General features: G+C 50.0%; 2 protein-coding genes across 6 annotated transcripts in view; one reads left to right on the top strand and one right to left on the bottom strand.

Annotated features, from left to right (window-relative positions):
• The window catches only part of UBE3B (ubiquitin protein ligase E3B), a 47393-nt gene extending 44626 nt beyond the window's left edge, over positions 1 to 2767 (bottom strand). For 2 of the 4 annotated variants that reach the window (XR_012066489.1, XR_012066488.1), the window contains exon 1: positions 2444 to 2767. The gene's annotated coding sequence lies outside the window, so the exon portion shown is untranslated. The remainder of the gene's footprint in view (positions 1 to 2443) is intronic. The other 2 variants (XM_072953713.1, XM_015239655.3) reach the window with 2 other exon arrangements.
• Positions 2768 to 2878: 111 nt separating this feature from the next.
• Positions 2879 to 27093, top strand: KCTD10 (potassium channel tetramerization domain containing 10). 2 transcript variants are annotated; one of them, XM_006204758.4, is made up of 7 exons: positions 2879 to 2972; positions 8856 to 9069; positions 17264 to 17433; positions 20043 to 20129; positions 20457 to 20509; positions 21759 to 21954; positions 24351 to 27093. In XM_006204758.4, the coding sequence occupies exons 1-7, from the start codon at positions 2970 to 2972 to the stop codon at positions 24567 to 24569; spliced, it is 942 nt and encodes a 313-aa protein (XP_006204820.1). In that variant the 5' UTR covers positions 2879 to 2969; the 3' UTR covers positions 24570 to 27093. The 2 variants fall into 2 exon arrangements, with proteins under 2 accessions (XP_006204820.1, XP_015095139.1); XM_015239653.3 differs by having other exon boundaries at positions 20040 to 20129.
• Positions 27094 to 27095: the final 2 nt, after the last annotated feature.

The raw sequence follows: 27095 nt of genomic DNA, 5'->3' as shown, positions 1-27095 counted from the left end.
GCATGCATGTTCTGGAGTCACACAGAGCTGGAGAGAGCCACCGTGCACTGCGGGGAGATGTCTCAGAGCTGTTGTGTCTTCTCTGCTAATCAGCTTAGAGGCTGATCGCGAGGACTGAAGGAGATGACATATATCAGGCACCTTTCGAGGTGGCTGACGGCGTGCACGTCAATAAGCCTGTTCAGCATGTTATTGTATAGACACAAAGGTTTCTTTATTTTAACTCTTTGGCAGAATCCCTCATCTGTACAGTCATTATGGTTCTTTGGGTAGGAAATAATTCTGGGACCCTTAACACTTCTCACCCATTAAAGCTTCTCCTATTCCTGGATACACTGAGAGTCACCAGTCCTGTCACTTGGGCTATGAAGCCCTGGTCCTGTTTAGCTTGGGTAACAGCTTCAAGCTCCTGAGAGCTGCAAACAAGCCGGCCCAAGCCATGAGCACAGTGGTGTAATCTTTCCTTAACAGGGAGACAGTCCCTCACGGGGTGGGGGGTGAGGTGTGGCAGAAAAAGAGGGAGCCTCTTCCCAACAGAAAAACAGGAGACTGAATGCAAACGATGAGTACCTAAAGATTACCCTGAAACGTACATTTCTCCCAGGGAGCCCTGTAGGATAAGCGATTATCATCCCCTCGGCAATGCTATATGCTCATCTCTGTTTACACCACATAAGGATCTATAGTTTACAGTTTTTGACTTCTTTCTTATTAACCTCCTCTGCCTGCAGTCTCTATTATCGTTCATCAATCAAACAAAAACACATCATGAAGTATTTATTACTTACTCTGTTAAATTCCCTGGAGAATCAAAGAAAAGGCTGTGGGTAGAAGACAAAGCCTTGGATTGGACAAAATAGGCCTTGGTTTTTTTTGTTGTTGTTCTGATTCTACCTCATTTATCCTCTCTAGGCCTCAGTTTCCTTATCTGTAAATAGGGGATAACAGTACCTACCTCCTAGAGTTGCTAAAAGGATTAGATAAAAATTTACCCTTCCTTTATTTCAATTTAGTCACCAGGATACTGTAATTAGGAGTAAATGGGAAAATATTCATACGGAGTATCTGAAAGCAGATAGCATATAAGTGAACTTTACAGTATCGTCCTAAAGCTTACAAGCCAGTTAGGGAAACAACGATATTGGTGGAAAGATGAGGAAACAAGAGATGGTGATAACCAAGATGGTATGAAAAGCAAAAGGAATCATGTTGATTTGAGTACGCACTGCCTGTCAAGTCCCTTCTATGTGATCTCATTTAACCAGAAGAGCAACCCTATAAGATCATTAACTTTATATATATATATATGTATGTGTGTGTATATATAAATCTCCCATAGTCCAATTTAGACCATCAGTAAGGGGCAGAGCCAGTATTTTAGCATTAAGAGACAGGACTCTTCTCTATGACTATGTTCCCATGAGATTGTTCAAAATCTTTTCTAGATGAGGCCAACTTCAATGGAGAACTATGAAAAAGCATGATGGTCCCAAGAGGACTGTCTAATGGTGAAGCACCATAAATGCCAACTGCTGACTGAGCCCAAGAGAATTCTCTGCTCATAGTGGGAATAGCTGGACAGCCAGGTTGAATGACCATCATCACTTGCCAAGGGCTGACCACGTATCAGACACTGTACAGGTATTTAACCACCTCTGTTCTTTTAACAGCTCTATCAGGTCTAAATAGTTTAATTTCCTTAACAATAAGCAACCGGACTTAGACTATGACTAATAGCTATCATTTATTGAAGGGTATGGCCTATCAAGGTGCATGCCATTATCAATCCTACCTCCACTCAGAGAAAATGAAACGTAGAGAGGGACATGAATTGTCAGAGGTCACTAGGCTCCTAAATTTGAACCCATCTCTTAACTCCAAAGCAATTATTTATTTTATGTGAAACAAAGACCCAGGGAAGGCAAAGAAAGTCGAGAATGCAAGGCTGCCGGTGGGACTAAGTTAGAGTTAAATTACTACCAAGTTTTTCTTTATTGATATCACTAACACCACCTGCTTCTACTGAGAGCTGAGTGTCAGGCACGGTAATAAAACTTAAATTACACAACACGCTCTGTGAAACGAGCTAATTACTCTATTTTACAGAGTTGTAAACCGAGGCTCAGAGAAGGGAGAAAATTCACCCAAGGTCAGAGTGAGTAGCATTAGAACTCCGGTTTGGGTGATTCCTGAGGCCCGGCGTCTTTCCTCGGCATCAACAACCAAAATAACACACCTTTTTCACCCAGCACTAGTCCATTCATAAAGACTTATTGCCTCAGAGACAGAAAGGCCACGGAGAGTCCCCTGGGGAGTCCAAAAGCCAGCCCCCAGCACCTGCCCCTACAAAAAGGCGAAGCAGGGACCCGGCCCTAGGACCACCTCCCTCAAAGTCCTCGGTCCCAACACCCGGAGAAGCCACGATCCCGTTCCCACTAGTTACCCGCAGGCCGTAGACCTTTATCCACTCGATGTCCCGGCGCTCGGGGTCGGAGCTACAGTTACCACCGCCTCAGTCCAATACCTCTGAGGTATCCCAGGCCCGGGACAGCAGCTCAGGCCCGACCGCCATCTTGCCCCGGGGTGTTCTCTCTGAGGGCTCCGTCGGGAAACTATCCAGCAGCGGGAAACAACAGTTCCGTAGGGCTACTTTGTCCAGGAAGGAAAAACTCCCTGCACCTTGTCCTCTTCTCTAGAAGCTGAAAAAGCAGAGCATTCAGGAGAGTGATAAATGCCTGACATAGCCGAGAGGCGAAGCAACCCACTCCAGCCGGGGAGTTTGGAAGGAAATCAGCCCATATCTAGGAGCACAACGGATCCTTTAGAAAGGTGCTCTCTGCGGGGCGGAAGTAGGGCTCAGACAGCGGAAGTTCCCGCCCACGTCCCGCCTCCGCCCCGGCTCACGCGAGCTGGGTGTTTCCTGTCTCTCTCAGTCCGGGTTTGGAGACTCCGGCGTCCTCCGGCTTTTCATGGTAAGGAGGGCGGTGCCCACCGACTGGGGTCTCTGGGAGGCCGAGAGTGCGGGGCAGAGGCAGAGCAGAGGAGGCAGGGACCGAGAGGAGGGGGTGTGGTGGCGGGCTGTCGCGATAGCGGACAGGCGGTTGGGGGAGTGGATGGGGGCGAGGCCGAGGGTTGGGGGAAGGGCTTTGAGTGGAGAAGTGTGTGTATGTGTGTGTGTGTGTGTGCGCGCGCGCGCGCGCTGGGATGGGGGTGAGGGTGGGAGTTCCTGGCAATAAGGTCGTCTGGGCTTGGGGAGTAGGTGTGTGCGTGGGTGAGTAGGGGGAATAATCTCTAAGTCTTTAGTGTTTGTTGGAAGTGAAATTTGGTGATTGTCAAGAGAACAAAGAGATGTCATTGAAGACAGACTTTTAGGGTAGAAAATGAGGATATGGAGAGGGTTGTGGAGGAGAATGGGTAGGTTATGAGAGGGCGAAGTGGGATTCCTTGGATTGGCGCGTTTGGGGTATTTTGGAAGTTGTGCAAGAGTTGCTGGGTTTCTGGAAAGTGGCAAAGGAGCTTCCAGGTGCATCTGAATACACGGTCCAGTGGAGTGGAGGAAAGAAATAGAGGGAGCCGGAGGGCAGGTGTGCGTTTGATGCTGGTGACTCTGTAGAGGGGTGCCAGGGTACCTTCCCCACAGAGACCAGCACCTTAATAGGAGCCTGAATACTTACGTAGTCACTTCTGTTGAAGCCCAAGATGGCTACACCTAAGGAGCTGGGGTTCCTCACTCTGTCTCCTAGCTGTTGGAAGGTTTCTCTGTGCTTGGAATCCTTCAAGGGTCTGTTCCTTGAATACCTCTTTTTCTCTGGGTAGGAATGACCAAAGTTCAACCTAGACCCTCTTTTTACTTGTCTGTTCTGGATCTCTTCCCTGGTAAGTGTAGCCTGTAGGGAATATCCGTCCCAAGGCCACTGCTGAAGAAAAAATGACTCAACCTCTGTCTTTGGATGGCTCCATTTTGTGCAAAATAAGTTCCACCTGAAAGGAAGAAGGCTCTAACCAGTGGTTCTCAAACTGTGGTTCCCCAGACCAGCAACATCACCTGAGAACTAATTAGAAATGGTCAAATTTTTTAGCCCTATCATAAAGTCAGTCTAGGCGTGGGGCCAAGCAGTCTGTTTCAGCAAGCCCTGCAGGAGCTTAAGAGTAATGGTTTCTTGACTTGGGATATGTAATGAGAGGGGAGTGGGAGTAATAGTTGTGATACTTTTCTCCCCTTAAAAATGGGATTGACGAAAACATTTTACTCACTACACTGTTCAGAGAAATAGGCCAGTGGTTTGTGTGCTCAGCACAGGAAGAGAAAGTAATCACCAGAACGCTTGGAAATAGCAGTCGCTGTCCTATAAGTTAAGTTTTAGATGCAAAATGATATTACAGTTATGTATCTGATTGAATTTAGTTTGGTTGAAATGAAACAGCAGACTTTTCAGAGTTGTAGAAATTCCCTCAGTTTGGAGGGGGAACCAGTTTATAATTAGCCTCAAGGCAGTGACTCTTAGATCTAGCTGGTTAAAGAAACACCTTAGCCTTGTGGCTCTCAGCGCTGGCGGAACATTAGCATCACCTGAAGAGCTCTTTAAACAGTAGTTTCTGAGCTGCTCGGCCCCTCCCCAATTTGCTTAATTGTTCTGCAGTGAAGCCAGTTGTAGCAGTACTTTTTAAAGGCACCCAGGTGATTCCAGTACAGCCAGAGCTGGGAACCTCTGGTCTTAAATATTGAGAGGCAGAAGGGAAACCACACGAAATACTTTCCCATTTACTCCTTGAGAGATTGTGAAGATTATGGCTTTAACTTCGTTTTACAAGTTAGGAAACTGAGACTCAGTGAAACTGTTTGTCTGAACATCACACAGGACTGTGGTCCAGGTTTGCTAAACTCGTTCAGACCATACACACATGGGAGACAGTGCTACAGAGAGATGTAGAGGAAATTTCCAAGAGTGACAGATTTGGGGCCTTTTTTTTTTCCCTGTTGTACTTACCTGGGTCTCATTTCAAGTCAAGGGTTTTTCCCCTGGGGCTGATTTTTATGTTTTAAGCTTGCATAGAGTTGCTTCCTGTCTATATTCTGAAGCTGAGAAATAGGGGCTTGCTTTTGTTTTTGATGGTTTGGTTTGTTTTTATGTGTGGTCAGGAACTCACAGGGCCCATTGAGCAAGAGGTTGGGGAGTTTCTCCCAAGACCATGAAGTTAAATGTAGCCTGATTGGAGTGAGGGCTACATAGAGCTTTTGGAACAGTGGGCTGCAATCTTGGCTGCACATTGGAATCACCTAAGGAGTTTAAATTCAGAAATTCTATTGTCCAGGACCCCCCCCCCGCCCCAGCAAACCAATTAAATCAGAATTTCCATGGATAGGGCCTAGGCATCAGTATTCTTTTTTAAGTGGAAAGCTAGTGTTTAGAGCCTTCTACGGTGTGCTCAAGGGAGATGGGAAAGAAGCTTTGACTTCTTCATCTAATTGGAATAAACTGAATAGAGTTGGTAACCAATACCTCAAGTATTAATTACCAATTTTGCTCTCTCCTGCCCACCTCCCCAGCCTCGTTAATAATGAAATCAAGCCTTTAAAGCAAGTTAAAAGGCAGACTCTCAGCAGGGATGGCTGGGGAGTCCTCCGTGGAGAGGTTTGCTGAGAGAGGCTCATTGTCTGCTGCTTTGTGTCCTCCACTCCCTGTGACTCAGGCTTAGGGATGTGAGCACAGCCAGAACCTTTTTTCCAAGGGCCTCTCCTAGTATTGATGGACCTTTGAAAGGGTGGGCTCCAGAAAGGCTCAGGGCTTTCTTTGTCTATTCTTGAGTCTCAAGCTAAATCAGGATGGTTTCTACTTTTATCTTTTAGTAATTCAGTGAATGTCAACAGAGCTGGAAATGATCTCCAAAGAGAAGATAATTTAAGACTTTCAGAGCATTCTCAGATAATCATAGTTTGAGTGCTTCGTGTTGGAGTGTTTGCTCTGAGCCAAGGGCGGGGCTGAGCGTTCTCTGTGGCCTCCCTCCCCGCAGCCCTGGGAGGGAGGTGTGGCGGTGGTCCCCACCTGACAGCCCGGACTAGGCTCAGACAGATGGCTCCTGCAGGCTCCTGCAGCTGGTAGATGGCGGGGGCCGGGGGCTTAAACTCAGGTCTGCCTTCCAAAACCAAGCTCTAAACCACAGGTGGCCTTCCATCTTTTATTCAGAGCTCTTTTGTACTTTCTGGAGGAGGGGTGGGGCCTTCTTACTCAGTTTATAAGTCATAGCTCTATATATACAGAGCACATTCATTGATAAGATCATGGGCTTGAGGCCAGGCAGGACTTGCCCGCATCTTTCACTTGCTTTGTCACCAAGACACCTCTGTCACCAGTGCACTTTGGGAAGTGACTGAATGTCTGTGTGCCCAGGTATCAGAATCTACAAGATGGAAAGAATGGTAGCTGTCCTCCAGCATTGTTCGGATTTTAAGTGATTGTATGTGTTGATCAAAATTAAAATTATCTTCTGGAAGGGAGGAGTGGGAAAGCCTTAGAGGGGCTTTATGTAGTGATGGAATTGTTCTGTCTTGACTGGAGTGGGGCTACATAGATGCATAAAGTGACCAAACTCATCAAACTCTACACTTAAAATACACTTAACTGAATGCAAATTATCTTTAAAAATTAGGTATCAGAAAGCAAGAAAAAAAAAGTACAATACATAGAAGTGTCCTTTATGACTTTTTCTGGTCTCTTTCATGGTAGGTGCCTTACAAAATGTACAAAATACACCATTTTCCAAAAACACTTATTTTTGTGTAAATTTAGATCAGAAAAGGGTATTTCCATCTAGGGACAAATTTTCTTAACTAACCCATCCCCACCTGCTCAAAAACGCAAACCCGTAACTATAAGCTTTTTCACCCCCTTCCAGGTCTTCAAAGTTTTCAGAAATTCTTTATTCCCATCAGGTCTTTCTGTCACCCATGGACAACACAACATGTCTTTCTAGTGGAGATGGTTGATAGTAACTGTTAGTGTCAGGTCTTTGGGACCGATTTCAAAGGAAGGCGGGAGGGAGGAGCCACGGCTTCCTCTTGGCCTCTGTCTTTTGTGTTTGGTATCAGGTCCTAGAGACCGCAGGTGAGCGAGGCCTGAGCTTCTGCAAACCTTGTGATGTTTTTGCTAGATGAAGCTGAAACAGTTTCTTGAGAAAACACTTTTCTCTCCAGGAGGCCATTCTTCCTCTGACACTCTGCAGGGCCCTGACACCAGTTCCCCACTGGGTGATTTCCAGGCTACTCTTTTGAGGGGGTGGAGGGTCAGGCAAATTGGCCCTTGTCTCTGCTGTTACCGGTGGATGGCAGGTTGCCACCCATTGGCCCCTTATCCCATTTAAAAAATAACATTTGTGTTTAATCAGTTATAAACATAATACCTGTTCATCGTGGGAGAGCTGAAAAAGACAGACAGACATAAAGGATTTTTTTAAAAATCCTTTTCCAGTATCAGGGTTTAGTTTTTAAAAGTTTTGTTTTGTCAGTGCCCTCCAGGTGGAACTACCAAGAGCATGTCTGTAGTCAAACAAAGTTGGGTTTATTTCCTTGATGCATTGAGGGAGACCTGTGGGGCATCTCAGAAAGAGATTCGGGCTTGTGACAGGTGATTTTGGGGTGAAATCAGGGAAGTGGGGCTCTGCTCTGTATTGGATGCTGTCGGGAAACAGGGCTGATTCTCTGATTGGGTCTTAGTAATTCCTTGGAGCGGGGAGGATAGAATGAGGCTCACGCTCTAATTGGTAAAGAAGCAGCCATGGTTCTTATTGATCATTTCAGGAGGGACAATGTTCTTGTTTTTGTGTGTTCAGGCATAATTACAGAGTGGCCTCGTTTGTGTTTTGATCCGACCGCCTTGTCTGACGGTGATGTATTGTGAAATCATTCATGTTCTGGGGGAACCCTGGGGCCTCGCTAGAGGGGCCAGGCCAGCTGCTGGCTGTCACGGGCTGCTTTCTCAGTGCTGTGCCCCAGGTTCAGTGAGGACTTAGCCTCCTCTTGGACATCTTCTCAGCTATAGGATTTTACCTATTCAAGAAATGTTTTCTTTGAGTACACCTGTGCCAGGTACCAGTCTCCTTTTCTATGTCTGCTTAAACCAGGCACTACGTCTGTGTCTTTGAGGTGGTCACAATAACTGGCAGTGCTATTAGGGAGGCTGTCCTCAGATCTTACTATTTGAGGTGACACTAAAGAAGTCTCTTAACTTTGCAATAACTTGCTTTGAATTTTTATGTCTGTTGTTGAGTGCTTAGAAATACTTTTCCCCTATCAGGGGATGGTAGTTGAGATCCCATTCGATTTCATAAAAGCTTGTTTTCATCTGTAATTCAACTGAAAGGTGGTGCTTTCAGCTGTTCCAGGGTGCATGACAATAAGGAAACAGAGACCTGGGCAGTGCTTTCGGCTGTTTTAGAATACAGCCAGGGTGTTCATTTATACAAGTAGCGGGCACAGAGGAAGTCCCGGTAACACAAGAGTTGGTGCAGACTTGAACCTGCAGGGTCTGCCGGTAAAGTCAGTGTAGGAGGCTGTCTGCGTGGAGTTCGGGGCAGATTAGGGGATGCATGCCCCTCCCCAGGGGTCATCTGACACCCCAGCTCCCACCACTTGTTTCCCTGCTAGCCTCGTTGGCCTCTGATTTTAAGAGAAGCCAGAAATCCAGATTTTCCTGTAAACTCTTCCGAGTTGTCAGTGTTGGAAAAACTTTGTTTTCAATGCACTATACACTTGGATTAAGCAAAACACATCTGGAGGCCAGATGCAGCCCACTGGCTGAAAGAAGTAAGCCAGGCCTGGCGCCATGACCCTGCTGACCGCGTGTCTTGTCCCCTGGCAGGAAGAGATGTCAGGAGAAAGTGTGGTGAGCTCAGCGGTGCCAGCGGCTGCGACCCGCACCACTTCCTTCAAGGGCACCAGCCCCAGCTCCAAGTACGTGAAACTGAACGTGGGCGGAGCCCTGTATTACACCACCATGCAGACACTGACCAAGCAGGACACCATGCTGAAGGCCATGTTCAGCGGGCGCATGGAAGTGCTCACCGACAGTGAAGGTAAGCCCAGCATCCAGGGCCGGGGTCGTGCCTGCAGTTGAGGGCTTCCTCCTAGTTCAGAAATCCAAAGAGACAGGCAGTGCACTCAGGCCCAGGTTTTCTGTCCTGCTCAGTGTTATCGGGCATGCAGGGAACCTTGAGAGTGAGTAATAGGGAGACTGGATCTAATCGGGGGTGTGGTCAAGGAGGGCTTCCCTGAGGAAGTGTCTTTTAAGCTGAGACCTGTGGATGAGTAAGAGTCAGCTGCAGGTGGGGGAGGTATCACAGACTTGACTTCACTGTTGTTTTGCAGTGTGACTTTGAGAAAGTTACTCCCCTGCCCCAGGCCTCAGCTCTGGACAATGGACGCTGGACCTGGTGTCCTAATTGGCTGTCTGCCAGTTCTCTCGGTGATGATTCTGTGACGTCAGAGTGAAACTCATGTGTGACAGAGCTGTGAGCATTTTCTCTGGACCCTTGTCCTCCTAGGATGGGGTCCTGACAAAGACTCACAGACCTGTATATGAGTCACAGCTCCCCATTTTAGTGTCTGGTGGCCCCGGTCAGGTGGTTTAATCTGTTACTGTCTCATTTCCTCATCTGGTGAATGGGCCCAGTGATACCCACCCCATGGGGCTGTTGGCTCGCAGTAAGTGCTCAATATATGTATATTCAATGCATTTTTTTTTCTTTTTTGTGGAAAGTCACATTAGTAAAGGGCAAATAATTATTTAAGATGGTCCCCCTTGCCATAACCACTTCCCCTCAAGCTAGAACCTCCTAGAGGGAACATCCTTTCCTGGCTGGGTTTATGGGGCAGGTCCCATGGGGTTTAAAGGTGGCCCCCTCCTTCATTCCTTGGCCTGAGCTAATTTAGGACCAGGCCAGACCGCAGCCTGGCTTGACCCTCTCTCACCTGTTACTGAGGCTGGCCTCTACGCCCATGTGTCTGCCTTTCTTGGGATGGTAGTTCCCAGGAGGGTGGCAGGTTTTCACACAGTGGGTGGGACTAGGGGCCCGAGGCTGGTGGCACAGTGTGTTCTCTGATCCAAAGAGGGCTGAGGCCTATCCTCTGTGTCCCGGAGAAGGCCATGCTGGAGGCCTGTACCTCAGCTTCTCTGGGCTCCCTGGAAACTTGGGTTTCCAGCCCAGCAGCAGGTGAGTGAGGTCAGAGCCTTTTATGAGTGGGAGGATCCCCTCCGCGGGGCCACACCCAGCATTGCCCGGGAGTATTTGTGGAAATCAAGACAATGGCACCCCAGCTGCCTAAGGAAACAGACCTTATCTGAGAACCCAGGATTGTTGTGGCTTTTCTTCCGCCCTCCCCAGTCTCTGGTGGGGCTGAGGCTGAGTCACTTCGAAAGCAGCGAGGAAACCTCGTCTCCTTGAAAGTTGTTGCCTTGGTGGCCGGATGCCAGGTGGCAGAAGAGAGCCTGCTGGCTTTCCTGTCCCCCAACTTGGAGACTCAGGGGAGTGGAACCAGGGGGCGGGCGCGGGCTTCTAAACAGCTGCTGGAGGATGTCCTTTCCTGGTGCTTCCTGGAAAACACAGCATCTCTGGGGAAGCAGTGCTGTCTTTGACACTCTGAACCCCAGTGGTTTTCACAAGCACTCCAGCCCCCCCCACCCCCATCACCCCACCTTCACATCGGTGAGGAAAGCTTACGGTGTGGCCTTTTATGGGTGGTGTTTCATTCAAGTCTCACCTTAACCCCTTGAGGGGCGGCTGCTGCTGTTACCGCTTGGTGAGTGAGAGATGTGCATCTCAGAGAGGTGAGATGCTTTTTCAAAAGCTATGGAGCTAGAAAAGCTGATGCTGTACCGAGGACTTGCTGGCTCTTTCGGTCTGCTGTCCGTGGTTTGGTGTGGGTCCCACCCCTGGGCCATGTGGCCCAGCCACTGGCTTAGTACTGGGATGTCAGGCTGGGTGTCCAGCCTTCCAGCCAGCATTGTGCTGGCAGAGCAGTCCTGTCAGCCCCTGGCGAGTGCCCTGCACAGCCTGACTCGCAGCCTGCATACGCCCTCCGATCTACAAAATGGGGCAGTCTGCCCACGTCACACAGCTCACCCTGGCCTCCCAGCAGGAAGCCTGTCAGCGGCAGTGGTTTGCCACAGACCGGCCAGAACACCAGGTGCAGCTCATCCAGGTGAGGGAAGCCAGCAGCACTGTGTGCTGGTAAAGGACAAGGGCTCTGAAGGTACCCAACAAGCATGCGCTCTGTTGCCAGAAATCTCTGCAGGATGCCCGAGGGACTGGTTGCTTCTGGGGAGGCGACCCTGGCTTCCAGGTTGGGGGCAGACTCTCTTGCACTCTGTGCCCTCCTGCCCATCTGAGTTTTATACCCTGTGTGTGTAGTTCCTCAGCTGAGAAGAACGTGGGTATTGGAGTGAGATGGACCTGAGTCTGTGTCCCGCTATCACCTGATAACAGTCCCAGGTCACACCTATGGAGCTGTTTCTTTGTTGGGCTTTGTGCTAATTTAGGCTCATTTGCCCTTCCCTGGTGACATGGCAGTGGGCGAGTGACTTTCTCTGAGCCTGTTTCCTCATTTCAGAGTTGTGAATGATAATGCTTTTCGGGGTTGTCATGGGGATTACGTGAAGATGGCAGAAAGCCCTTGACAGAGTGCCTGACACTTGGGGAGACTGAATGGGAGCTGTTCCTTGTTGCTTTAGTCCTGTCTGGGCTGGAGGTAGAGGTGGAGGGAAGCCCTGCGGTAGGGTGGCGGAGTGCGGTGGGGGGGGTGCGGGGAGCCATCTCAGCACGTGGGGCCCACCTTGGCCTTGAGGAATGAGAGTGCTGCAGTTCCACGTTACCCCTACAGAGGTCGCTCTTCTGAGAAGCCACTGGCAGGGATCAGGCCCAGACTTCTCAGAAAGATTCAGTTCTTACAGTGCTTGAATTTCTCCCTGAGCCCTTGTCAACATCGTCGTTGGCAGGTGGGTTTATGTGGCACCTTTGGGAGTACGAGTTCTGTCTGGCACTCACCCGCAGTTACCCGCTTCATCCTTGTGGCTTGGTGTAGTACTTTCCCCCCTTGAATGGCGGCTGGTTTCTTGCTAATGGAGTATGTAAGGACGAAGTACGTGAACTAGGTTAGAAGAGTGTCATTAATCCAGGTATCAGCACACATTCCCTAGAAAACCAGTGGGGAAGTCAGTGTAATAGGTGGGAAAACCGCATCACCCCTTTCCCTGAGATCTTTCCCAGGCCTTCTACCTTTTGCAAAAACTCTGAAATATGGTGAAAGCGTTTAAACTGTGAATAATGTAATAAACTCCCCTGTGCCCCGACTTGGACAAGGACTAAAACACGCCCTTGCCCGACGGGGCCTCTCTTTATCTTCTGTTGGCCGCTCTCCCCTCCAGAGGTAACCGCTAAGTAGCCTGACTGTGGAGTCCCTGGGGTGGATTTCAGTCTTGGCTGCAGAGTGGGTCGCCCTTGGAGCTGACTCCTGCTGCCCTGGCCCCCAGAGTCCGACGTAACCGGACAGGATGTGGTGGGCATTAGGACTTTAAGAGCTACAGGAGCCGGGACTGAGAACCAGTGGGCTGGCTCTTCCCATCAATTACTTTACTACAGCTGTTGAGGTCCCTAAACAGTGATTCATTGGAGGTTTTTTGTTTTTTTTCCAAAGATGTTATGGTGTCTAAACAGAAAAAAAATGGGGGGGGGGCAAGAATTAGGTCTATTATTTATTTATTTAATAGGAGTACTGGGGATTGAACCCAGGACCTCCTGCATGCTAGGCATGCACTCTACCAGTGAGCGCCACCCTCCCCTGGCTTGGTGCATTTCTAAACATTATATAAACGGTGTTATGGTGTTGCATAGTTTGCAGGCTTTTTGCTTTTGCTTTGTTAGCATTTACGCTTCTGAGATTGATCCCTAAGAAGATAGCACGAGTTCAGACATCTTCTTGGAGTGGAGTGTTCCACGCTAGGAGTATCCTACGGTTTATGGGGTCGTGTTCTATGATGGTTATTTAGACGGTCTCCAGCATTCAGTGTTAGGAAGATTGTCATTCTTAAACGCTGTCCCTGTTGCATGTGCGAGTTTCTCCAGGGCCGTGCTTCCCAAGCTTGGCCACACCATGGCACGCCCAGAAAGTTGTATTTTTACTTTGGTAAATGAAGAGAGCCAGCCTGCCACCCCAGGGGCTGCAGCATTCAGGTCTTAACCCACAGTGGGAGCTCTATCCTAGAGTTTATTCCCAGGAAGGGAATTGGGGGTCATAGCCTCAGTTTGATTAGATATTAGCGGTTGTGTCAATTTATACTCCCCACAGGGTCTGGGCACTGTCAGCGTTTACTTACTGCCAGTCTGATGGCTGTGATACAGTACTCTGTTGTTTTATTTAACATTTCCTAATGTCTTTTAATGGATGTACTGGGAATTGAACCCAGGACCTCGTGTATGCTAAGCACGCGCTCTACCACTGAGCTATACCCTCCCTCCTTAACATTTCCTTATTTCTAGTGTGTTGAACATCTTACGTTTGTTGGTCACTTGTGTTTCATCATTTAGCTGTTGGACAGTTATCTTGTTTACACATTTTCCCAGTTTCTGTTTTTATTGCTTTGTAGAAGTGAAAATTCCGGTTTTCTTCATGGTTTTATGTTGTAAATATCTTCTCCCAATCTGACTTGTTGACTTTTTTGATGGTGTCTTTTGATACCTCAGTTTTTACGTCATTTTTTACATGTAGGTCTTTGATCTATCTCAGTTAGTGGTGCTCAACCAGGGAGATTTTTGACCCTCAGGGATGATAGGCAATGTCCAGAGACATTTCTGGGTGTCATTTTGGGGGTGGGAATGTTACTGGCGTCTCATGGGTAGAGACCAGGGAGGCTGCTATGTCGCCTACAATATGTTGGACTGTCCCTCTGTAGCATAGGATTACCCAGCCTAAAATGTCAGTAGTGCAGAGAAAGGTAGAGGAACCCTGCCCTAGAGATTCAGGAATGGGGCGGCTTCCTAGAGTCTGAATTTGTAACAAGTACCTTAGGCGACTTATGAACAAAGTTGAGGACTATAAAAATATAAATGGTACTGTGGTGAAAGCGAGGTCAGTGAAGGCTCCCTGGAGGAGGTGGGGGGTGGAGAAGGAGAGAGGAAGTACATGTCTGCTGCTGGGAGGAAGCGAGCCCACGGCCCAGACGCCCACCCCTGAGAAAAGCCTCCTCCCAGGTATGGGAGAGCCGGGCAGACTCCCTCCTGGGGCTGGATCACGTCGCCTCTGGAAGCCACTCCTCTCTGTTCTCCAGCCTTGACGTCGTGTGTCAGGCTGACCGTCAGAGACCTGATTTGAGTCCTGCCAGTAGCCCTGGCCTTGTGCTCTGTGCTTCCTGTGTGCTCTCTCATCTTACCTTTATGCCAGCCCCTGAGGCACCATTTTTAGAACAGGAAACCTCCGGACAGAGAGGTTAAGTGAGACTCCGACGTCACCCAGCACGTAGGCGCTGAGCTGGCTTTCCAGCACAGACCCGCGGGAGCCTCTGTGTCTGCCCCCGCCCCCCGCACTGCTCTCCAGCCCCCGTCTGCCCTGACCCCACCAGCCTCCCTGAACTGCCCAGCTGCTCCTGGTGCAGGAAGGACGCCCCACAAGCAAGAAGCTGCTTGGCTTCCATTAGCTCTTCATGCTAGGGACTGGAGCTCTTTGAAAGGGATCAATTCCTGCTTTGAAAGCAACTAAACTATTTTGAAGTCAAAATGCTAATTGAAACCTCATGGAGAGTGTGCCTGGGTCTGCCCAATTTTTTTTTTTGCCCTTATTTGTCCAAAGTATGATTCCTTCGCCGCAAGCATTTCCTGGCGGCATTCTTGAGTCGGAGCCCAGTGTCACGGTCTGCCTATTCGTTTATGGAAACTCTGGACCTCACTTGGGTAATTGATTTCAGGGGCCTTCGTTCTTTCTGAGCAGCAGGGTTGTCCACGCATCAAAGGCAGATGAGGACGTTTTCTTCCCGGAGCAGCAGGGTAGAGTCCGCTGCCATTTCTCCCAAAGACCGAGGTTCTACCTGACTTCTCAACTCTGGTGAAAGGAGTTTTCCTACAGTTTCTTGCTTATTCTTTGTGGGCTGGTTCTGCCTCCTCAACTCGGGAACGTCCTTGAACCTCTCTGTGCCTCTGTTTTCATCCGTGGAAACTGCAGGAGAACGCGCCTCCCTCAAGAAGAACTGTTGGGAAGATGATACAGTCTTTCTGTCCTTGAGAGCGCGTTGGAAGAAAAGCACATGGTCCGGGGTAACACAGAGCTCATGAGCTGGTAGCATGTAGGCCCTGTGCTTTGGCTGCCCTACGGTGGGTTAAGGACCAGCTTTTAAAAAAAATTAGCTTACTGTTCTTTAAAAATTAGGAGATTTCACGGGAAATCTGCATTTTTGGCTTTGCCTGGTATATCAGAGGCTGTTGCTCCCTTGGGCCTCGTTACTGCCTGGCCACTCTCGGTTGGAGCAGAAAGAGCCCCGTTCCCCAGGGGGCCGGGCCTGTGCTCTGATCAGCGACCGGCCTCAGCCCGCCTGCCTGCCCTCCCTTGGCTGTCCTGCTTGCTCAGGGCCCCTGTAGGCACCTGAGCTGTATGACAGGTACCAAGTCCATGCTTTGTGGTCTCAAGTGGAGAAAGAAGCAGAGGATGATGGTCAGTGGTGCTGTCAGGTGAGGGCATTTATGACACTGTGAAGGCCTCGCCCTTCCTTGGAACCGGAGTTAGACTCCAGGCCACTCGTTGCATTGTGTTTGCCCCACTGTACTTAGGAAACCATCGCGGCATGGAAGTAAGCACCAAGCAGAAGACTCTGGAGGGACGACATCAGACCTTTATCCAAAGGCCCAGGAACCGTGGGCTGGAGAAGTAGTTGCTGGAGGGGAGCGTGGAAATGGCTTTGTTATCGACTGTCCTGGTGATTGTGGCAAAGAGCACAACTATTGCACCAAAACACGAGAGCACACTTGGCAGGGCTGGATCTCGGGGAGGTGGGCCGACTCTTGACTCTGGATGTGACGGGGTGTCAAGGCTGCTCTTGGCCTTGGTTGGCCTCTGCTGCTGATCCAGGGCCCGGGATCTGAGGGGAGGACTGAGGAGGACACAGTGGCCTTAGGAGTGGAAATGTGGCCCTTTTCCCAAACTGAGAGCAGAGGGGAGCGGGGGGCAGAGAATGACTGATTCCTGTGTAAGCCGCCTCGCTGCCCTGGGCACTGGCGGTGTCTCCCCTGCAGTGTGCAGCAGGAGACTTGGGGCCCCTTCCTGAGGTGGCCCTGCTGGTCCGGATGGCTGGGGCTTCGCTGTCTGCCTAGCTTCACATTTTCTCTTGAGACGTACTTGATCTTTGTTCCATCCCTACTGCCCTTTCTGGTACCGCCTTCTCTTTCCAGGCTCCAGTCCTCTTTCCTCCTCACAATAGTATTTGCATATCAGTGGAGGAATTTTGAAAAGCTATGGATGAAGTCTTGTGGAGGAGTAGCAGGCATGCAGGCCAGTGCCCAGATGGGAGGTGGGAGAGGATGCTGAGAAGCAGAAGGGCTTGCCTTGCCCCAACCCCCAGGAACTTTTCACCGTGTCTGATTCTGGTCAGCAGCTGGAACACGTTTCCATAGCTCGTAAATGCAAACACCGCCCCCCCATGTTAGACTGAACTGCTGGAGGGCAGCGTCTGTCTGGTTTACCATTTTATCTCTGATAGCTGTCATTAGCCACTAAGGGCTTGTTTGGGGGGTTCTGGATGGGACTTCCTGTGGTGGTGCTGGTGAGTGTCTGGGGGTCACCGCTGGGAGCCAGAGGACACAGTCTGCGGGAGTGAGCCTTCTGCTTCCTTAGAAGTGGCTCTGTTATTCGGGAGTTTGAAGAAAGCATTGTTGGAAAAGGGAGTAGGTATTTTCACTCCGGAAGCCTTTTCCCTGTCACTGGGATGTGGTCATTTGGACCGTTTTATCTGGGTGTGGTGCACTAGGCCCCCTTAGGATATTCTTGGCAAAGGGATTTTTGAGGGGACTTTAGAAACATACTTTTAGGATCCAGGGGCCCTGGCATCCGAAAGAGGCCAAGATCCATGAGTCCAGGGTGTGGTTGTCGGGGCCAGCAGGATCTGGGCCTTTGCTGGTAGGTGGGCAACCCCCTCTGTGGCCCTGTCCTCCCCTAGGGGGTGGAGGGAGCCAGTCCTCAGCGCCTTCGAAAAGGAGCACCCAGGTAACAAACCCCCCACTCCTCCCACCGCAGGCTGGATCCTCATTGACCGGTGCGGGAAGCACTTTGGTACGATACTCAACTACCTTCGTGACGGGGCGGTCCCCTTGCCCGAGAGTCGCCGGGAGATCGAGGAGCTGCTGGCAGAAGCCAAGTACTACCTGGTGCAGGGCCTGGTGGAAGAGTGCCAGGCAGCCCTACAAGTAGGTGTCAGCCTTTCTTCCCTTATCGGCCGACCCACCTGCCTTCCTCATCCTCTGCAAATGAGGGTGGGTCCTCCCTCCACGAGCTGCTGTGAGTTAATGAGTTAACCTGGGGCCTCTCCCCTCTGGCCAGAGCGCCCCGTGAGAGGCTCCCCTGGAATGTTTAGGCCACCTGACTGCTCTTGGGCTTATTTCAGCCCCGTGGTGTTGGGTCCTGAGTGCGTTGCAGCCCTTGAGTGTTGAGCCATGGGATATAAAACTTGATCCATTTTCTGGGCATATCTGGGACTTGGTCTCGTCCGGTGAGTCACTGTTGAGAGCCCAGCGTGATCCCTTCAGACAGACACCCTCCTCTGCTGGACCTGGGGCAGGACCACGGGGGTCAGTCCAGTGATTAAAGTCCCTACAAAACCAAAATGCTTCTGGATACAGCCCGCAGCCATTGATTTCCAGGCTAATTAAGACATGGCAGAGCATCGGAGGAGTCCCTTTGGGTTGTCATGGGAATCGGATCTGTCTATGGGAGGTCTTGTTTGTGCCGCCCCCGAGCCGCGTGTCTGTGTACCCCCCAACCCTGGAGTGGTGCCCATAATGCCCGGCTCCCCAGGGAACTGCCGTTTGCACACAACGCCTCTACTGTAAATCTAACAATGTTGTGGCCTTTATTATTTTTATTTCACTTTCTTTATTAAAATAATGCACATAAAGCATTTAAGAAGTCAAGTTATATTAAACATAAATAAATAAATACATAAGTAAACTATGGTAAAAAAAAAAAAAGTCAAGTTAGTATTATAAGCAAGATTAATGTCAAAAACACTCCCGTGTGCCCTCCACCCACTCCCACCCCTGAAGTGGCCTCTTAATTCTCGCATCAGTTCTCTTTATTCCCATATTTCTTATGCTATTTATTTGATATTTCGGTTTTCAGCATTATCTACCTGCATTACTAGAGAAAATTAAAACTTAGTTCATGAATGACCCCAACCACTACCACACTTGGCACGCACATGTGCCTTCTCCCTGTGTCGTTTTATCACAGTTTTGGTTAAATCAGTATTCAGAGTTCCCACTGGATTATGCAAACATCGTTAGCAGTTGAGCCACAGAGTATACAGTGATTATTTCCTTTCTTGTGTGACTTCAGTTTGCCAGAGTTAGTGATTGCATCATTGTTTTTTTTGTTTTGTTTTTTGTCTACTTGGTTTTCTGAGTAGTATCCCTAATTCAGCGTTAAATCCTCAGAAACCTCGTCTCCTTTTGGTCTGTTCAGACACAGCAGGGAATCTTACTTCACCTTTGTCTTAGAGACATGCCCTCTGGGTTCCCTCTTTGGTTTCTGTTAGTCTGAGGTTAAGCCTCCAGGACTATCCTAGTTTCTGTCACTTTTATCATTCTGTTTTCCCAGAGGGTTTTTTTCAATTTTGTCTTTTCAACCCTCCGTTGAATTTTTCATTTCTGCCATCGTGTTTCTAATTCCCAAGAGCCTTCTCTTGTCCTTTGAGTGCTCTTTTCATATAGCAGGCTGATCTTGTTTCATAGGATGCGGTATCTCCTCGTGTCTGTCCGATGATGCTACTTGAAGCTTTCTTTCTGCGGCCTTCATTGTGTGACTCCTTCCCTTACCTTTTCTCTTTGTTTTGGTCTCATATTTGAGAGCCTTTACAAGAATAATCTGATGGTCCTTGGTCTGTTGAAATTTAAGAGTAAGACTCTTAACAGGCTGTATGTATTGGTCCTTATTGTCCAGTGGGCTTCAGTGGCAGATGTTAAGTGGGAACCCTCCATGTCAGAATCTGTAAGCCTCTTTTTGGACAGCTGGTTCTTGTAGAGGAATCCTCCACACACTCTCTTGCCTGGTGGGTATAAACCTGACTGGCTGCCTTCTGAGATCTGGGGGTGGGAAGGGGCCCGGGTTGGGCAGGGGTCCAACTGGGGGTTTCACCAGTGCTTCTGCCGACTGGCCAGCAGTCCTCTTCTCTTGCCCTGCGCCCACCAGCCTTCAGAGCTGTTCGTGGAAAGTCTCCAGAATTCTTTCTCATCCACTGACTTAGGTTTCTGCTTTCTCCTCCTCCTTGCATATCACTCACCTGAGATCTGATTTCCACCCTTGAATTGTTGGCATCTTTTGCCTGCCAACCTCACTTCTCCCGTTCTTTTTCTCCTTATGGGCTTATACCTTTTTATTCCTCTGAAGTCGCTGCCATGGGGTTTCAGGAGCTTTGATGCAGTCATATATCATCTGCCATGTGTAAGGTTTATTTTTGAGTGGCTCCCTGGGTTGTGAAAATGTGTCATTGTTGTTAGTGTTTACCGAGCACCCTGGCATGTAACAGTCCTGGGCAAAGAGCAGGTGCACTGGAGAACTCCCCTCAGGTCAGCCCCCACCCTGACTCACTGGTGCTAGGAGTCCTCCTCTCTTCCCAGCCATGGCTGCCCCATCTCCCTTCACCAGAGCCTGTCTTTGCCTGGCAGGCCGCTTAAACAGCAGGCACCCTCCCCCCCAGCTTAAACAGCAGGGCCCCCTCCCCCCTGCTTAAACAGCAACGCCCCCCGACCCCGCTTAAACAGCAGGCCCCCCAGGCTGAAAGCACATTTTGTTCCAGCAGAACAAAGATACTTATGAGCCTTTCTGCAAAGTTCCTGTCATCACCTCATCTAAGGAAGAACAGAAACTTATAGCGACTTCAAATAAGGTATGTTGGAGGCACCTTTGTGGCATTTCTTTTGCTCCCAAAATGACCGAGGTTCTTCTGAATAAGTTTTGAAAGAAAACCATGTGTAATTGCCTGAGCAAGGCCTCAGAAGAGGTCAGGAATGGGAACCTACGGCTCATCTTGTGTTGCCCCTGGTGTTGGGTCATGCGGTCTCTGCCTCCAGCCCCACCCCAGCCAGCTGCGAGCTCTGCTCACCTGCCTCCAGAGTCCGAGGGCGGGGCCCCAGCACCACGGGAGGTCGGTGGCTCACTGCATGCACCTGCACGCCGAGTAACTCTCTCCTTCCTTTTTCAAAACAACCCACAGCCAGCCGTGAAGTTGCTCTACAACAGAAGTAACAACAAATACTCATATACCAGGTAAGGTCTTGGCCAGAAAAGAAATCCGCACGCTAGTAAAACCGCCACGCGCACCAGCCGGGCCCAGCTGCCCTGCTCCCTTCATTTGAGAATGGTCCTTCTGCACCTCTAGAATGCCCCGAGGGGTGTGAAACCCAGTTCACCCATGCCGTAAAACTCACCCTCTAGCAATATACAGTTCAGTGGTTTCTACTATACGCAGTTGTGTAGCCACCACCACTTCATTTTAGACCATTTTCATCACCCTAGAGGGAAACCTTGTGCCCATTAGCAGTCGCTCCCCATTTCCCTGCCCCTTCCCACCTCCCCCAGCCCTAGGCAACCGCTGTTTTGCTTTCTGTTTCATGCATGTGCCTATTCTGGACATTTCATATAAATGTAGTCGTACGATAGGTTGCTTTTTGTGACTGGCTGTTTTCACTTAGTGTAACGTTCATCCGTGTTGGAGCATGAATTAGGACTTCATGCCTTTTTATGTCTGAATAATATTCCATTGTACAGAGAGACCACGTTTTATCCATTCATCAGTTGATGACAGTTGGGTTGTTTCTACTTTTGGGCCGTGAGGAATGATGCTGCTGTGGCCTTTCGTGCACACACACACACGTTTTCGTTTCTCTTGGGTAGATGCCCTAGGAGAGGCATTGCTGGGTCATGTGGTAACTCCAGGTTTAATCATTTGAGGAACTTCCAGACTGTCTTCCCAAGTGGCTACACCATTCCGTGTTCCCGGTAGCGGTATAGATGGGTTTCTAGAATGCTTTTTGGCTCCTGGGAACATGGGGCTCTAAGTCAGGAGCTTAAGGGATATAGGGGTATTTGACACAGTTACTCAAGACCCATGAAGGGACCCAGGATAAAGTCTCCCTTGGGTGGTTCACTCGGCTACTCATGTGGCTTGGGGGACCCCCTTCAGTGTCCCCACCTGGCGCCTGTGCCCGCAGGCCCCGCGTTCCCAGCATTCCATCTCTGGCTGTTGCACAGGGGAGCGGCCCCTCTGGTACCCAGCTAGGAGCACAGGCTTAGAGGCCGGAGTTCTCTCTGTCATTTATTTGGCCTCCGGTGATTTTCCTGACTTCTCTGACCCTCTCTTTCCTTTGAGCAAGAGGACTGTAGTTGCTTCTATTGCGGGCTTATCGCGAGGATGAAAAGAGATGGTGGGGACAACGGGCCCGGTGTGTGCCAACACTCCACCGGTGGTGGCAGTTAATACCAGCTTGTAATCACCTTATCAAATGCTCTTTTGCAGCAATTCTGATGACAATATGTTGAAAAACATCGAACTGTTTGATAAGCTGTCTCTGCGCTTTAACGGAAGGGTCTTGTTCATAAAGGATGTGATCGGGGACGAAATCTGCTGCTGGTCCTTCTATGGCCAGGGCCGCAAGATAGCCGAAGTCTGCTGTACCTCCATCGTCTACGCCACCGAGAAGAAACAGACCAAGGTAAGGGCCTCCAGAGGACGTTCTGAGTGGCTGGTCTGAGATCTGTACTTGCACAACTTTGCTTTCCACTTGAGCAGAATACTCTCAAAGAGGGGAAGGCCTGAAAAATGCTTTCCTTGGTTCACTATTTCTCATTGTTAAAATATTATCTCTTGGGCCCTGGAGAGATCCAGGTGTAGATCTTGGGAAAATGATGGCCTTTCCTTTCTGATGCTGAGTAAGTAGATATGATCGTGCTGCACCCGAGTTCCTTTGCCATAAGTGTTGGTTCAGACCTGGTACACGTGTGTACCCGCTGTCGGTATCTTCTCCTCCGCGGTCGGTGCTCCGACACCCATGCTGCTCCTTGTGTCCCCCATGCCACATCCTTTCCTGCCAGGCCACGTCCATCTCGCTCCTCAGGAGCAGTGCTGCCTTCAAGATCTTGACCTTGTCATGACCTGCTACTTCCTTGTCATCTGTCTGTCCTCCTGTCTTACCCACTGCCCTGGAGCTGCCTTCCGCCCTTACAGGCCCCGTTCGGCCCTCCTCATGAACCTCGATGGCTGCCTTCCCAGCACACGACTCCCTGATGGATCCAGACTCTGGATCCATTTTTATGTCCTCCTCCCAAGCCAGTGGAACTGCCCTCTCCCTTGGCCTGTCACTGCACTGTTCTGCAAAGCTAGATCACACCGCCAAGTGCGGTGGAGAGTGGGTCCACTGTTCACGGACATTCCCGCCCTTTAGGGCTTCTGCTTGCCTGCCCTCCTTCGGTCTGGTTTTGTGTGTTTTTAAGTCATACCATGCACTCTGTCGTTTTCCTTTTCAACCTATCGAGGGGAAATCTGGTGATCAGGGACACACACGGTAGGTCTCCTGAGGGCCAACTTCCATGCATCGGGTCACCTTCGTACAGATCCGTGGGTCACCTGCCCAGGTTACTATCGCTCTGCAGCCCTTGGAGCCCACAGCTCCATGTGATCCTAGAGCAGCCTCAAAAGCAAAGCACAAATGAGAGAAAATCAGACCATGAAGTAGAAACCAGAGTTCAGACTTCTTAAAACATTTTGTTCAGTATTTAGAACATATCCTAAAACACACACCTTGTTTCAAGGGAGCCAGGAAGGGAAAAACTCTTAGAGGTTCTTTTTTTGTTTTCAAAGGTAGTGGGGAACAGAATCGTTCCCTCTTTCTAATACATTAGCAAGACACATGCCTCTTTTCGCCCATGAACTGTTTTTATTTCTTTTATTTATTTATTTATTTTTCGAGGGGGAAGTAATTAGGTTTGTTTTTTCATGGCGGTACTGGGGATTGAACGCAGGACCTCGTGCATGCTAAACATATGCTTTACCACTGAGCTATACCTCCCCTGCACAATGAACTTTTTTTTAGGGCTGTGAATTTCACCTGTGACTTGACTCCCCATTTTGTCACAGTTTGGTTTTTTATATATGTGGAGTGCCTCTGCCCTTGGATATTAGAAGCCAATCATCACACTGATTAAACTTTAACACAGTGACTTGGTGTTTTTAGAGCTTAGCAGGGAGCGAAGGCACTTAGAGACCGCGCGGTCTGATCTGTGTCTAGGTTTGCGGCCGGTTTCCTGAGCTAGCGGAGCTCATGTTTGTGCAGCTGGTTGGTGGCAGGGCCAGGACCGAGGCCCGGGCCCCTCTCCATGGCTCCGTGCGCTCTGCTTCCTGTCCCCCAGGGCTGCCTCCTTTGTGCACGGAGGTGGTGTTGGGGTGGCCGCCCTGTAGAAACAGGATCCTCCTCCTTTTGTTCAAACTTCTGGGAGCTGTGCTTTGCAGCTGATGCTCGTGTTTTGCCATCTTAAGTGACTCCAGGCGTTCCACTTGAGTTTTTGCATAATTGGCGTCCTTTCGGGGCAGCATTTCACATACTTTATCGATTCTTACTGACTCCCTCTATGGTGAGGGTCCAGTCGTTGCGGCCCACTCGGGCAGCCCTCCTCTGGCTCGTGGTGCCTGACCCCCGAGGGCAGCAAGCGGACACGTGCTTTACTGAGCGGGAGCTGTCGTGTCCATTTCATGAGGGTCCCCAGCTGGTCCCTGTTGGGAAAGAAGGCTGCTTTACGGTGTGGAGTGGCTCGTGTGCGAGGGTACAGCTCTGTCTGTTAGAAGCAGTGTGTTGAAAATGACGTAGATGTCTACAGGAAGGGAAACTGAGGGGGCAGCGAGACCTGTTCCACTATACCCCTGTTGTTTATTGTGAATTTAGTGCCATGTATAAGTGTTGCCTGTTGAAAGTAAAAACAGCTTTGAAAAATGACGGTCTTAGGGAGCCCTGGGGTCCTGGTTTAGCTGGGCGGCCCTGCATGCATTCCCGGCGGCGGTAGAGGTGGTGGGGTGTGTGACGCTAACTTACCTGCCTTGTGTGTTGTGGGGATGCAGGTGGAGTTCCCTGAAGCCCGGATTTATGAAGAGACCCTGAACATTTTGCTGTACGAGGCCCAGGATGGCCGGGGACCTGACAACGCGCTCCTGGAGGCCACGGGCGGGGCAGCCGGGCGCTCCCACCACCTAGACGAGGATGAGGAACGGGAGCGGATCGAGCGCGTGCGGCGGATCCACATCAAGCGCCCGGACGACCGGGCCCACCTCCACCAGTGAGCGGGCAGTGGGCCCCGCGCTGCCCCCTCTGCCCTCCTCCGCCCTCCTCCTCCTGCTGTGCACTCAGATCCTCCAGCCCCAGGCACCTCTCGCTTCCCTCGGAGGCCAGAGATGCTTTTGTAACAAGCCAGATGGCGATTTTGGTATTTCTTGACCAGGTGAATGGATTGTCTTTACCCAGGTGAATGCACCCCTGCCGCTGAACAAGCTGGGTCCAAGGTCTCTGCTTCCCCGAGAACCCGAGGAGCCCGTGAGCTGGGCTGTCTGGGCTCTCAGAGGAAGGGTGTGAATGGTGACGCGTAAGTGAGAGCTTGTTTGCAGTATTTATTTTTGTGGATGTTGACTTCTAATTTTAGCTTGTTGGGTAGCCTTCCCTCTGGGGTTCATTCAGTCTGTCGGCGCTGAGAAGGGTCCTGTAGTTGCTGGTCCCCTGAGGTGTCTGCGATCTCCCTGTTTCACAGCCCTGCAGCCCAGCACGCCAGCCCCGGCAGTCTCCACCGCCTAACAAGCGGCCCGGCCCGCCGCGGGCTCCACACCTAGAGCTCGCTGGCAAATAACCGCAGCTTGCAGCGATGGGGGTGGCACTGGGGGTTCCTGCCGCTCACTTGCCGTTGCTTGCAGAGCTGTAGGTGCCCAGCTGTGTGGAAGAGGCAAGCCCGTCAGCCCCTGGGCTGATCTGTGGTCTGGTGTCTGTGGGGACCCGGGTCGGTCTGGCTCCTGCCCCTCCCCCGCCCTCCCCGTTGACCGCTCTCTTCCGGGAAGGCCCCCAGGCCTGCCCACGGGCATGGCGCGCACACCACTCCCCTTTGGGATCCATTCTTCCCTCCTCAGCCTTTTCCCTGTTAAGTGGGGCTTACTGCCCCAAGCAGACGCCCTGTCCTTTGTTTAGAAGAAATTAAATTGTGGCCCCAGACTCTCTGTCCTGGTGTCCAGCCGGACCACCACCCCTCAAACCAGTAGCCTCAGGATGGCTGCCTGCCGTAAACGCAGCCCCTCACCTGGAGATCCCTGCCGTGTCTTTGCCTCTGGTTTGTACACAGTGGAGTGTGGCCATCGGCAAGCAGAGGGGGAGGATGTGCAGATCCTGTGGGGTCTGGTCAGTGTCTGAGTTAGTGTTTGGTTCAGGGATGTGTGTGACTGGATGAGGATGTGTGCTCGTGGGGTCGGGCTGCTGTCTGCACAGCGCCCATGTGGGACGGACGTTCCCGGTTACCTACCTCCCAGTCCCCTCTGTGCCCGGGACGGGACAGAAGGGAAGTTGTGACGAATATGGGTGGTTGAGACTAGACTAGGTGTAGTAGTTAGAGGGAGATGTGAATGTGTGCAAGGTAGTGGATGGATTTTGTCTGCTCTTCAAGGGAAAGTTACTGTTTTATACCAAAGGTATTAATACAGGCGGCCTTTGACACAGTGTATTCCAAAAAAACGAGTTTATATTTTGAAATGGTTTTTACAGCTCATACTTTGCGCACCGCCCTACTTGTGACAGTTGTACGCCTTTATTTTGTATCCAGCAGCAAAGCCTACAGTAAAACCCTCAAACAATCATGACTGAACCTAAAAATCACGGATAGGGTAGGTGCTTCTTAATCTGTTATGTGGGAAACTTTCATATTAGGCCATTTGGATTTTATAAAGCACTAACAAGGATGTGGGGGGGCTTAAGTACTATTTCATAAACATTTTATACTGTTGAAGTTTTAAATATCCACCCTGCTGTTTGGGTTGGACTTTTTTAGAAAGTGAATGTCAATGCTGATGTTTCCTGTAGGAATGGGAAAAGCTGTGGCATAAATCTGTTTTTTTTAATGTTTATGTGAAGAGTGAGTCTGTGGAGCAGTCTGATTTGTTGGGGCTTCTGCACCCCCAGACCTAATGTTTCTCTGGCCGTCTCTCTACTTCCGTGTTTCCTCCAACTTTGAACTTGTAGCTTGGAGTCTTTGCTTCCCTGGGATATGAACGAGTTCGTAACACATTCCACGGTGAGCGATGCTGTTAGCGGCACACAGCCAGGAGCCGACGGTGTTGGCTGGGCCAAGCTCTGTTATCACGTATGTTCTACGTGGAGCCAATTTCTTTTATGAGCACTAAGGGCAAACAAAAGTCAATATTTCCATTTAAGAACCATCCAAGTAAAACACTGGCCTAAGATTTGGTAAAGAGTAAAGTTTTATTACCTGCTAATAAATTACAGTGTAAAAAGCGGAATAGCTTTGGGTCCCTTGTAATCAGGATTTTTCAAATAAGTCATTTGATGGGTGCCTGGCGGCCTCAGCCCAAGACAGGTCTGAGCGCCGCCCTCCTGCAGGAGCTGAGCTGGGTGGTCGCTGGCCAGGGACCCCGGCCCCTCCCTCTGGAGGGTGTGCTGTCTAGGGCTCCACCCAGAGTCACTGTAACACGTGTATGTCCTGGACCTTTTTGTCTCTCTGTACGATGGAAAAAAAATGCTCTGAGCTTTAGACGTAGTCACTGTTGTACAAGCATTTCTGGACATATGTAAAATAAAGGTTGTGTAACGCTTCTATT

Source organism: Vicugna pacos, chromosome 32 (genome assembly GCF_048564905.1).
Source record: "Vicugna pacos chromosome 32, VicPac4, whole genome shotgun sequence".
Lineage (NCBI taxonomy): Eukaryota > Metazoa > Chordata > Mammalia > Artiodactyla > Camelidae > Vicugna > Vicugna pacos.
This window is presented reverse-complemented; position numbering and strand designations above follow the sequence as displayed.